We start from the raw sequence: 13,945 nt of genomic DNA, 5'->3' as shown, positions 1-13,945 counted from the left end.
GCATCTGATGAAATATGGAATCAAGTCATTACAAATCGCTTAAGAACATGCTTCCAAGCTGCCTGAAGTCTGGCGAGTACAGAGCTGTGCATGAAAGTTGCCTAAACCCTCAGGAATACAGTTTGTCTGAAGTATCAAGTGAAGAATAATCCCTTCTAGATAAAGAAGGTTTCAAGGTCACACACCTTTTTGACAATGCTTGATCAAATAATTGGAGAACTTTAAAAAAAAAAAAGATTTTCTGAAGATAAATCTGTTCTTGTTGGCGTTAGGTGCCTTAATCCAAAGTATGAAAACTATGACTTTCTAAAATTGAAGCCATTTCGAGAACACTTCGGATGCGATATAGACAGAGGTAAGACTCTTGCCAAAACTAACTGAATGCTATGTAGAGAAGGGAAGACTTACAAGACTGACCATTGGTTGCAGCTATTAATTTTTGGAATAAATACAAACTTGCCTTCCACAAATTGTGTGTGACTGGTGGGATTATTCCTCTGTCAAGTGCTGCCTGTGAAAATATTCTCATGCCTTCCAAGCGTGAAAGATTACCTGACGAACTGCATGACAAGTGACCGGCTAAGAGACCTGGCTACTAAAAAACAAAGTTGAAGTCTCTTGAACTGAAGAGAGCTGTTGACAGATTTGCTGCTGCTCATCACAGGCTCATTAAACTTAAGAAGGTAAATACATTGTCAGACATTTATCCCCATTCTATAAAGTGTGTGTAATAAAGTCCTTGCTCCCCCAATAATGGTTCGTCACCCCCCTGCTCCCCAAACTAGTTATACTAGAGTTGCCCCTGCTGGAAGCATGTGTAATTCTGTGGATATGTTAATGGTAGAAAGGTAAAAGATGTCATTTGATTGGTTTAACAAAAAGAAAAACCAACAATCATAATTTCAAATGATGTCATCCCCTGTGGGCTAGCAGGAAGGGGGAAGAATGAGACCCATCTCTACCGTAGCTCCCCACTCCAGGTCCTTCAGTTGGAAATTTTGATAATACAATGTCATTGGAAATGGACTAACTGCAGTTTCATTTGAAAGCCCTTTCTCCCACAAACACAATGGTACTAAACATGACAAACCTAGAACAATTCCATAGATATAGATGAGAAAATGTTTTTTAAATTATACTTTAATGCAGGCACAAATATACAGTTAAACTGTGGCCCTCAACTGACAGTATTGTGTTATCAGTTAATCCTCAGAACACGATGCCAGGTTTTTTTTGTTTTTTTTTTTTAAAAAGAGATTACTATAATGGAAAAAGTGCTTTAAGTTTATTTTCTATCAGTAAAAAAAGAAGCAATTCAGTGTAGTGATCATCATCTTAGTATACTATGCCAAGAGCTGTCATGAGGCACTGGTTAAAGTGTCAACATTCAGCCAGAAATTAGTAGAATCCATCCATAAAAAGTATGCAGAGTTACATAAACATTATTTCATAATTACAATGTTAAAATAATTTAAAATTCCCTATTTAAGCATCACTGGGAAGATGGAACACTGACTAATAGCTGAATCTTTAAAGAATACCACTCCAAAGGATCTCGTTAAAAACAATGCTTGGTGGCACATCATATGCTATAACAAGCACACCCACAAACTGAATTTGGAAGGTTGGAGAGGAAGTACACCGAGCATCCAGGAAAAAGTCGAAGAAGTCAGGAAAGTGCTAGCTGTGAGCGAGACTTGCCTTATACTAGGTCTCATGGCATGAGTTTCAAGAATACCTGCTTCTTGAAGGCAACCATTAAGCACACTTTCAACATGTGTAACAGGTGAGAAACAGCATGAAGCAGTCACTCTTGTTAAACCAACAGCCATTTGTAATGGTAGATTACACATATACCCATACATGCATCCTGCCAACCACAACTCCTCGCCTCACTGATTGCTCTGGTCACTCAGAAAAACTGCTACCGACAAGGGGGGCATTTATACCTATCAACTGGGCAAGCTATCAAGTAACGGAATGACACTGGGTGATTGAGTGCATGCAAAATTACCCTCCTTCCTCAGGCATACATGAGTCTTGGACAATGGACTGATCACACCATTTACGTACGAAATACCATGAGCTCACAAATAAATCCTTCAGCTAATCAAATACTCTTATGCAAACACCAGATGCTCACTAGCCTGCATATGTTTGGCCAGCAACTTACTTTGTACAGAACTTTGCAGTGCAGACAAAGATCAGTATGATGTTTTAGCAGCGGTGCCCCAATGGAAATGACACCGATGACTACTTTGATTAATAATGTTTTCAATCCTCCATGTCAAGGCTGCCTTCCCTAGGCTTAGCCAAAATCAATGGGTTTATGTGACCAATGCACTGCTGTGTTAAAGCATAACTAAAAAAAGAAGTTGATTTTTAAAGTTTCTCAGATATCTATATAATTGTTCTAGGTTTGTCATATTTGGTACCATGGTGTTTATGGGAGAAAGTGCTTTTGAATGAGACTCCTCTGAACCCATTTCCGACAACACTTATCAAAATTTTTACCAGCCAGAGGATGCGAAGCTGGGAGGAGTAGGGGGAACTCTTCCCCCTCCATGTCACAAAGGAGGACACCATGGAAATGATGATTCTGTAGATTTTTACAGGTCAAATGACAAATCCCTTGCCCATGGAATGAGGTTTTACTATACTATGCTCCCAGACTATTGTTATATCAGTGTGTTCTACAGAGTACAAATGGAATCATATATACATATAAATAAATAAAAAAGAAACATTCTTGATCAGACCTGCAGTCCACTTAATCCTGTATTCTGCAGTGGCCAGGTCCAGATGCTTCAGAGAAAGATGCAAGAAACCAGATAAAAGTGGGACCAGTTGCACCTCATGAAGATGTCAACCTAGTCTCTGGGGTATTTAGAGACAAACCCTGAGCCATGAGGTTCTCTCTTCCAGAACTCTAAAAGGAGAGAAACTAAAGATCTCTGGATATTCTGGTTACCCATATAATTGTCCAAAACTAATATGAAACCTTCTTGTCCTCAGTGACCTCCTGTGGCTATGAGTTTCACAGTAATTACATACCAAGTGAGAAAGCATTTCCTTATTATAGAATTTGTCACATTTCAATTTCATTGAATGCCCATTTGTTTTAGGAGACCAGGACCTTCTGTTCTCCTGATCTACCTTCTCTAGATTTGTTATATCAATTCTAGTCTAAGGTACATAATCCCTGATTTTTCAGTCTTTAATGAGAATGATTAGGAGTATGGAAAACTTCTCACTTAAACTTTCTTTGATCTCCCTCCTTTAAGATGCCGTGACCAGCACTGCCAAAGTATTCTAGATAAGGGCATCAACTACTGATTTATAGTGCTATTATATTTTCAGAATTGTTTTTCATCCCATTCCTTACACATCTTGACATTGCCTTTTTGATTGCAGCTGCACATTGATCAGAAATCTTTATTGAGCTGTCCATAATGATGTCAAGTTTCTTTCCCGACTGGATACTGTTTAGAACTCTCTAAGGTACGTGAATAATATTCCACACACTCCTAAGTTTGCATTACTTTGCATTTATGAACATCGAACTTCATCTGCCGCTAAGTTGCCCATTCAGTTAGCTTAGTTAGGGTCCCTCTGAAGTGTTCTCTGGACTTGACTAACCTAAATAACTCATCTGAAAAAGGTTCTCTACCTCACCATGCATCCTTCTTTCCAGAAGATTATTAAAGTGTATGGTAACACAAAAGAAAGGAGGCAGCAAAGCAGATGCACAAACAGAGCTGTGACACTCTGCCTGCTTCTTCCATGCTACAGTAGAACCTCAGAGTTACGGACACCTCGGGAATGGAGGTTGTTCATAACCCTGAACAAGACACTATGGGATGCTCCTCAGGGCAGACTGCTTGGAGCAAGGGCTCACAGCTCTGCAGGGCTGCCTGGCAAGTGGGAGTGGGCAAAGACAGCTGGATCTAGCCCCCTGGGCTACAAGGGTGATGAAGCACCCTGGGGCACTGCAGCATCAGTGGGCGCACAGTGCAGGCTGTGGCCCTTTAAAACTGAGCCGCTCCTCTAGAGCATAGCGTGCAAGCAGGAGTTCGGGCTTCAGTAGCTTACATTCCAGGCCAGATTTCAGTAGCAACTTGGGAAGTTTCTTTCCTGAGCTCTGAGCTTGCAAGCTTGTCCCCCTTCCAGCCAGTGAGGGAGAGGGGAAAACAGCGTTCACCACCTCTTACCTGTAAGTGGCTGCCCCACGCTGTGGTGAGTATGGGGTGGGGACACAGCCCAGATGTGCCTACCTTTAAGATACTGTACTGCATTGTGCCTGTATTGCATTTGCTGGTTTGTTTTTTGGCTCTGGTGATAGCTTACTTCTGGTTCCCCATGGTGTCCAGTTGGCCGGTCAGTCTGTATCTTTCAGGTTCTACTATACTCTGCTCATGTCACTGACAAAACCATGCATCTCTTCCATAGATAGAGGACTGCAGTCTGAGATGGGTCAATCCCTCATCTTTCTAAAGTACAGAATATGCTTAAACTTTAAAAAGGAATTTACTAGTAATGTCCCCTACAGACTTCAGTCATAGCCAAGACCATATGCCCCTCCGCACAGAGCAGGATAAAAAAAAGATGTTATATCTGTTTACACTCTAGACGACCCCTTAGAGTTTTCTTTTGGAACAGCGTTCTGTCAATCTCGAAAGTATTATGATAATAAAAGGGGATCAGCAAAATGGTCACTTTCATAGCCAAAAATGTACAGCGTGAAAAGACATCACAGTAGAACCTCAGCCTTATGAACACCTTGGAAACGGAAGCCATTGATAACTCTGCATATGTTCATAACTCTGAACAAAAAATTATGGTTCTTTCAAAAGCTTACAACTGAACATTGACTTAATACAGCTTTGAAACTTTACTAAGAAAAATGCTGCTTTAACCATCTTAATTTAAATGAAACAAGCACAGAAAGTTCTCTTACCTTGTCAAGTTTAAAAAGTTGTTTTAAAAACAGTAAATTTAAGCTTAACACAGTACACCACTGTATTTGCTTTTTTGTCTCTACTGTTGCCTGACTGCATATTTCCAGTTCCAAATGAGGTGCATGGTTGACCAGTTACAGTTTGTAACTCTGGTGTTCGTAACTGAGGTTCTACTGTATTTTTTTTTAAAAAATAGTTTTAAAACAAACAGCTACATTTACAAGTTAGTTTTTAAAAGAACTTTTCTAGAGCCATTTTTGCTGTCCATTTCTGATTTCTCTTTAGGATGCTGAACTCCCATTACTGAGTTTCTGATAAACTAAGCTCCAACTACTACAAACAAACAGTGTATGCATTAGCAAAAAGTAAGTTCATCTTCAGTATTTTAACATGTAATGACCTTCTGGTTATAAGGAAAATAACTATTAAGGGTGGGAAGGAAGCTACATTTCCTTTTACCTGGGAGAGGGGGCAAGTAGTGGGTGGTTCATTTGCAGGAACTACTGGCAGCCATGGGGGGGGGGGGGGGGAAGAGGAGAGAAGAAGCACGCTTTGAAATACCTTAATTCATTCTGATTCACTTCCTAATGGGAGATGCTGTATATTAGAAGTCAGGGATTTCCCCTTAGGCTGGAGCAAGGAGTGTTACTGGCAATTTCTCTTCTCCTTCCCCATTTCAACCAGAAATAGTTGATAGTCACACTGGAATTATGTGTGGCACACAGATTATAACTGCTGCACTCGTAGGGTTTAACAATTAAAGTTCACCATAACCAAAAGGAAAGTTTCACTACAAGACCCTGCATACGTCAGATATTTGGCATTCTAAAGGACCATCTGTACTCAGAGTATGCCTATTAATGCCACCTGACCACACCTAAAATTTCTCCCAAGTGTGCATAGGCATTCGCATCATCTTCATTAGACTTACTTTTAGTCTTCAAGAGTTCACAGTACAAATTGGATGGAAGTCACTGCTGTAATGTGCTAACAGTTTTACTATTTCCTTCCTGTATGGGACTAGTCACTGCTTTGGTGGCTTCTCAGATTTATTTTCTACATTTCACTGCTCAGGGATGAAAGCTACAGAAGCCACTTACCTGTACACATGGCACAACATATGCTATGCTGTTGATTTGTGAGTTATTGTCCTAATGATCAGCTTCCTTCTGCCTGAAGTGTTACCATGTCTCAGAGGAGGCCCTCCTCTGAGCATATTACCAGCTGGCCTGAGACCAATATAAAACCCCTGGCTGACCATCTGGGGAGATTAAGTGACTTAGAACAGCGGAAATTGGTCCAAAGGAAAATTCTGGCGTATTACCAACTGTTTATGCAACATGTTGAGAAGGGCATAACTGAGAAACCAACAGTACAGAGAGATCAAAAGGTCCAAATACACCAAGGCACAGGTCAATAGTAGGCTCAGGGTTGACCATGTCCATTTCACAAGAGCTGGACCAAGTCTTTAGCACTTTCCCTTTCACCAACCAGAGATATATAGGACCAGTGGCTCTTAACCTTTCCAGACTATTGCACTCCTTTCAGGAGTCTGATTTCTCTTGTATACCCCCAAGTTTCACCTCACTTAACACTTATTTGCGTACAAAATCAGACATGAAAATACAAAAGTGTCACAGCACACTATTACTGAAAAAAATATTGCTCTCTCATTTTTACCATATACAAATAAAATTTACATTTCAGTATATATAAACAAATTCCAAGAAATTTTAGTTTGTACTGACTTTGCTAGTGTCTTATGTAGCCTGTTGTAAAACTCGGGCTGTTGATTAATTGCAGTTAACTCACGCGACTAACCAAAAGAAAAAAAATTACTGTTAAAAATTGCGATTAATAGCAGTTTTAACTGCATTGTTAAATAGAATACCAATTGAAATTTATTAAACATTTTGGATGTTTCTACATTTTCAAATATATTGATTTCAATTACAACGCAGAATATAAAATGTACACTGCTCACTTATTATTTGATTACAAATATTTGCACTGTAAAAATGATAACAGTATTTTTCAGTTCACCTCATACAAGTACTGTAGTGCAATCTCTTTATGGTGAAAGTTTCAATTTACAAATGTAGGAATTGTTTTGTTACATAACTGCACTCAAAACGATATAAAACTTTAGCGCCTACAAGTCCACTCAGTCCTACTTCTCATTCAGCCACTCAAACAAACAAGTTTGTTTACATTTACAGGTGATAACGCTGTCCACTTCTTGTTCACAATGTCACCTGAAAGTGAGAACAGGCGTTCCCATGGGACTTTTGCAGCAGACATTGCTAGATATTTACGTGCCAGATATGCTAAACATTCATATGCTCCTTCATGCTTCAGTCACCATCCAGAGCACATGCTTCCATGCTGATGATGCTTGTTTAATAATGTGTTAAATTTGTGACTGAACTCCTTAGGGGAAAATTGTATGTCTCTGGCTCTATTTTACCTGCATTCTGCCATATCGTCCGAGACTACTATAACATGAAATATGACTCAGCACATGCTGTTCATTTTAAGAACACTTTCACTGCGGATTTGACAAAACGCAAAGAAGGTACCAATGTGAGATTTCTAAAGATAGCTACAGCACTCGACCCCAGGTTTAAGAATCTGAAGCACCTTCCAAACCCTGAGAGGGACAAGGTGTGGAGCATGCTCCACACGTTTTAGAAGAGCAACACTCCAGTGCAGAAACTACAGAACCCAAACCACCAAAAAAGAAAATCAACTTTCTGCTGGTGGCATCTAATGTTCAGATGATGAAAATGAACATGCGTCAGTCTGCACTGCTTTGGATTGTTATAGAGAAGAACCCATCATCAGCATGGACGCATGTCCTCTGGAATGGTTACTGAAGCATGAAAGGACATATGAATCTTTAGTGCATCTGGAATGTAAATATCTTGTGATGCCGACTACACCAATGCCATGGGAACACCTTCTTTCACTTTCAGGTGACACTGAACAAGAAGGGGGCAGCATTATACCGTGAAAATAAAAACAAACTTGTTTGTCTGAGTGATTGGCTGAATGAGAAGTAGGACTGAGTGGCTCTAAAGATTTAGATGGTTTTGTTTTTGAGTGCAGTTATTTTTTTGTACACAATTCTACATTTGTAAGTTCAACTTTCATGATAAAGAGATGGCACTACATTACTTGTATTAGGTGAACTGAAAAATACGATTTCCTTTGTTTTTACCATGCAAATATTTGTAATCAAAAATAGAAAGGGAGCACTGTATACTTTGTATTCTATGTTATAACTGAAATCAATATATTTGAAAATGTGGAAAACATCCAAAAATGTTTAAATAAATGGTATTCTATTATTAACGGTGTGATTAATCACGATTAATTTTTTGAATCACTTGAGAGCCCTATGTAAAACCAGGCAAATATCTAGATGAGTTGATGTACCTCCGGAACACCTCTGTGTACTCCTGAGATACATATACTCCTGGTTGAGAGCCACTGCATTAGACAGTATATTGGCTCCTTAGAATGCAGTGGGGAGGGGAGAGGAAGAACAGTTTCTCTGAATTGGACAAACCAGAGGAACAATCTCAGAAGTGTTAGATTTCTTCTAAATAGAAAATTCTGCTCCTTTCAGTAAAAGAATTAAACTACTCAGAATCAAAGTCCATACAAGTCAAGACTGGACAAATTCAAAAGAATAAGTAGAGGACAATTCTGATCAAGCTCTGAAAACAAGTAGAAAAACAGAACAGAATGGTAAAAGGACACTTGCCTGGCAGTTGAAGTAAATACTTGTATGGCTCTAAAAGAATTCTTTCAGATGTTTCTTCCATTCCCTCCATTTCAAGAAGCAGTGTTTCACTCTGTCAAAGAAAGGAGACTTCTTACTACCACAATCAAGGTTAGAGAAATTATATATAAATAAAATAGAAGCCAGACCCTAATTCTAAGAAAGAAGGGAAGAGATAAGCAAGCTTAAGGGATTTAGGACAAAGGCCACTTGAAAGTGTTGCTTGAAAGAAACCCATCATTTTTTATCTATCATTGGCTTTACATTACAAAATGAAGGCGTCTTGCTGTTGCTTTATATACTTTAACCAGCACATTTTAAAAAACAGGGGAACTTGTTTTGATTTTTGAGAAAGCAAAGACCATTTAAATTGAAATTCATTATGAACAATTTTAGAATCTGCTTTGATGTTTGGGTCTTTAGACATTTTAGATATTTTGGAGAAAATGGGTATTTAAAAATTAGCTAATAGAATCCCACACTACTCTCAAGCACCATTACGTAGATCTTTCTAAAAGTTAGAGTCAGAATAATTCAAATTCTAAATGTATGTATTTGTTCCTGGACATAAACAATACAAATTTATTCTAAGTTTCCTGATTAAAAATAAAACAGACAACCTGAATTTTTAAGGCATATTTTAAAACAAATACTCTAAATTTTTGGTTTACCCATTCTTTCATATTTGTTTTAAAATCCATACCATTATGTCTGTTATGGCCTATTCTTTTAGATCAGTTTAAGTGTTTGGTTCTCTTTATCCTTATTTTTTCTACCATGTATTCCATTTGTGTCTCAAGTTCTCTTACCGCCAATCCTGGATTTGTCTGTATAGCTTATTCATCTTCTAATGTTCATTTCTCAGTTCATGTCCGCTCTCTCCTCTCAGGCTCTCCATTTCTGTTCTTTTTTCAGATTTCTTTCTGTAATCCATTTTCTTTCCTCTCACCTCTAACCTTTCTTGCTGCACTGCAGATGCAGCAGCTCAAAACTCAATGCTTTTAATGTCATTTGAAGATTGGAGCTGCAGTGGTAGTATGAAGTTTCATTTTACTTCAGCAGCAGCCCTTGTCTGTTTAGAAGGCATCTTGTACGGAGTGTTTTGCCCTAACAATAGTTGAAGAATGTCCTAGGCTACCAGCCAAAAGCCTTGCTGCTAGATTTATAAATGTAATGTACTCATTTTGAAAATAGGCATATTAAGGAGAGTAATCAAAATTTTTGCTAAAACGTAAAATGTATTCAATTTACTATTTCCAGACCATTTTCCTAGATGACTCTTGGTAACAGTTTTCCCCAGATGCACAGAGACTTGCATTACAAAAATTATAAATTAACACTTAAGGTAGGATGGCCTTCTTAAGTGTTAATTTATGGGTAATCCAGACTGCAGTACCCTTCCTCACACTAAACAGAGTACCTTGCACCATTAGTTGCACTAAATTCAGTGTGACTACTTGCAAAGTAAGGATATCAATCTTACCCCAAAATAAGGATGTAATTGGGTAAAGAACTAGAGACTAGGAAAAAAAAAAGAGAAAGGGAGATCCTGGAAAGGTAAGAAACAATTCTATGAACTGCATTATGAGATGCTATGAGTTTATCATATTGCCAAAAAACTGCATTCAAACGGTTATCCAACACATGCCCTTTTTGTAAAAGCACAGAGCCAAAAGCTAAGATTCTGAAAGTTGTTAATTTCAGATAATACGAATTTGAAATGTAAGATTTCCCCCCAGATGTTTCCCAGAGCTATACAATATGCAGAGTTGGTTGTGTACAGTTCCGCTACAGTAAGCATATTTGGCAGTTATTGCAAAATGAGATTTCTAGAGAAAAAATGATTTTTCAATATAGAGTTCTTCAAAAGGTGAGCATATAGGTTTACCAACTCTCCAAATGAATAAAGAAGTTGTTTTGTGATACCTTATGAAGTTCTCTATCAGTTACGAGATATTCAGAAAATTCCTACTCACACATTGCCCTGCTCACTATGCAATGACTTCAAACTGTTACATACATGCCCAAATATAATTCCCCTGCCCTTTCACAACAAGACGGTTTCCCATACTGATCTGTAAGCCACTGGGTGGTCCATGGAGAAGATACCATTGCCTCTTTCTTGTTTCCAGATGCTTCTATGGGTGTCCAGACTACGCTTGACGATATGGTCAACTGAGCAGTCAAATAATGTTAATTATCTATTATTTGATCAAGGTCAAATATTGTTATATATTCCACCAAAAATGCCCCAATGTAGGCGGTGACCTAATCTATTGACAGCACCATAGCGCCATTCTTCCATTTTTCAGAACTTCACTTTATTGAGTTTCACATTTTTCGGAGTTAAAATAACTCCTTCAAGTAACTTGTTTTTTGTAATTAAGCATAAGAATCTAAAGCTAACCCTATTGAAAATCATACAGTATTCTTTTGGTACTGCTCTAATAGTTAACACTTTACAACATCTGACCGTTTGACATTTGACAATATTTGACCAATTACTTTTGGTCAAATGCCTAGCCTTAGATTGAACTAATTTTTGTCAAGAAGAGATGGGAATCCTACAGAAGCAGCTAAAAAAAAAAAAAGAAAAAAAAAAAGCCGCCGCCTAACTACTTATAAAAAGAGAACAGGAACTGCTAGTTAATGCCACAAGAAGAGTCTCATGAAGAAGAGAACAAAGCAGTCAGGCAGTAGATCCATTGCAAGAGGGTCAGGTGGCAAGGCAACACATCCAGTAGAATGAAGAACAGAGTGACAAGAAAGTCCGTGCAGGGGAAGGGATTAAAAAAAAACAACAAAAAAGCCACACACACCCCCACCATACAGGCAACAGAAGCGTGTCCTCTTGCACAAGGTGGCAGAGAAACTTGTACACGGAACAAGAGAAAAAACACCACTAGAAACTGGAGAGGGAGATGAAGACTAAGAACAAATTCCCCACCCTGCCTATTGCATTAGACATGCCTTAGTACAAATACATGAAAAAAATGAGAAAGCAAGCAACTGATCAAGTTATCATAAAGAAGTTATGCAGTTGGAAACAGGATTGAAGGTGATCGATGAAACCTGCTCTATTAACATATATGGTCCACAATATGAAGGAGCTTGAGAGCCCCCAATTAGGAAAAAAGACTTAAATAACTAACTATACTCCTTGACTGTTTCCCAATGAAAAAACAAAATGCTCTCAGTCAGCTTCATGTCATCTCTGTCACCCAACACATCTCCAGGTCACTGAATTAAATTTGAGCAAACTAAGGCCACTTTACTTCTGAATGAGCGCATTCACAGGGATTTAACATGCCGTTTTCAATTAACAGAAGGTGTGAATTTAAGTTAAACTAATAGCAAAAAGAAGGATAAAAAGATGGAAGATACGAGCACTCTGCGCACACACAAAAATATAAAAGACACTGTGAATAACACCAATCAAGGAACCAAAGGCCACAGAAGAAATTCCTGAATTGCCTCTGCACTCATGCTAGGAGCTAGGGTAACAAATAAAAGGGTCTGGAATTGCTCATTTATGAGCACAAATTTCATCTGGTTGATATTACTGAAAACTTTTGGGATTATGTGCATGACTGGCATATTAAAACAAATGGCTATAACATATTTGAGAAGGATGGAGTGGGCAAAAGGAGAGGGGGAGAGGCACTATGTCAAAGATAGCATTCCCTATTTCTGAGTCACTGATAACTCAGAAGACAGTAATCTTGAATGCGTACGGATCAATGCCCTAACAGATGGGGTATTAGTTGGTATCTGGTGCAGATCACCAAATCACACTACGGAATAGGATGACCACCCCGATATGAACCTATTTATAATATTTAGGAAAAAAAGGTGCATGCTTACAGGGGACATCAGTTTGACTGACATATGCTAGAAGTCTCATGCTTCCCGTACTAAAACATTCTTGGAATTTCTAAACATTACAGAGGACAATTTCCTAACCCAAGATATATTGAAGCCAACACAGGGGAATTCTTTATTAGACCTTGTCTGAACAGAAGAGGAAGTGGTTATAGCACTAAAATTAATGGTAGCTTAGGTACAAGTGATCATAAATGTGCAAGCAGAATAAAGTCCAGACTAGTAAAATAATATATATATTTGGTTCTTTAATAGGGCCAATTTCACAAAGCTGAAAACGATTCTGAGCCAAATCAGCTGGGAGGAAGAATTTAATTAGAAAAAATGAATGATAACTGGAAATCATTTAAGAACACCTTACTAGATGCCCAAAAAGCCACAACCAAAGGAAAAAAACAAAACAACTAATCTGTTTTATAGGGGAAGTAAAAGCATGGATATAGATATAGATAAAAAACAAGTGGGGAAAAAAAGGGAAAGTTGATAATAAATATAAGGCAGAAGTTAGAAATTATAGCAAGCTGATAAAGGAAGCTAAGGGACACAACGAAAAAAGAAAAATCTACGTCCAGCAGAGTTAAGGACAATAAGAAAAAAAAAGAGTTTTGTAAATATATTATGGACTATTACCAGCATTCTTTTTGTTCTTTACTAGATGAAAGAGGTAGAATCAATAAAAATGCAGAAAAAGGCAAGAAGTGTTCAATAAATATTTCTGTTCTGTATTTGGGGGAAAAACAGATGATACAGTCTCATAAGGTGATAACACTTTCCATTTCATTATCTCTCTGGAGGATGTCTACTAAAGTTAGATATTTTTACCTTGGCAGCTCCAGATAGCTCTTTTAAACCTCTGGGATTCAAGTTAATTGGGGAGCTCACTGGATTTTTAATGCTGATTTTCCAATGTCTTGGAGCAATGGGGAAGGTCCAGAAGACTGGAAAGAAGCAAATGTGTGCAAAATTTTTTAAAAGGGTAAATGAGATGACATGGGAATTATAGGCCTGTCAGTCTCTCATTGATCCCAGGCAAAATACGGGAGTTGCCGATACAGAACTTGTTTAATAAATAAAGGGAGGGTAATGCAATTAATGCAAAACAACATGGGTTTATGGAAATAGACCCTGTTAAACTAACTTTATTTTTTTTGATGAGATTACAAGTTTGGTTGAAGAAGGTAATGGTTTTGACACAGTATACTTTGACTTTAAGGCATTTCACTTGATACCGCAAAACACTTCAAAGACTAGAATGATATAAAACTGGCACATGTGAAGTGGATTAAAATTGGCTAATGGATAACTCTCAAACTGTAAC

At 38.0% G+C, this 13,945-nt stretch overlaps 1 protein-coding gene across 4 annotated transcripts in view; it reads right to left on the bottom strand.

Annotated features, from left to right (window-relative positions):
* The window catches only part of GGPS1 (geranylgeranyl diphosphate synthase 1), a 58,948-nt gene that overhangs the window by 40,240 nt on the left and 4,763 nt on the right, over positions 1 to 13,945 (bottom strand). For 3 of the 4 annotated variants that reach the window (XM_074948870.1, XM_074948868.1, XM_074948875.1), the window contains one exon: positions 8,728 to 8,818. Coding sequence is in view for 3 of the 4 variants with exons in the window: in XM_074948868.1 (XP_074804969.1) it covers positions 8,728 to 8,797 (70 nt within the window). In the remaining variant the exon portion in view is untranslated. Of the gene's footprint in view, positions 1 to 8,727; positions 8,819 to 9,554; positions 9,922 to 13,945 lie in introns of those variants that run through there. The other variant, XM_074948869.1, reaches the window with a different exon arrangement.

This window comes from Natator depressus, chromosome 3 (assembly GCF_965152275.1).
Source record: "Natator depressus isolate rNatDep1 chromosome 3, rNatDep2.hap1, whole genome shotgun sequence".
NCBI lineage: Eukaryota > Metazoa > Chordata > Testudines > Cheloniidae > Natator > Natator depressus.
Note: the sequence above shows the minus strand (reverse complement) of the source record. Positions and strands in the feature narration are given on the sequence as shown.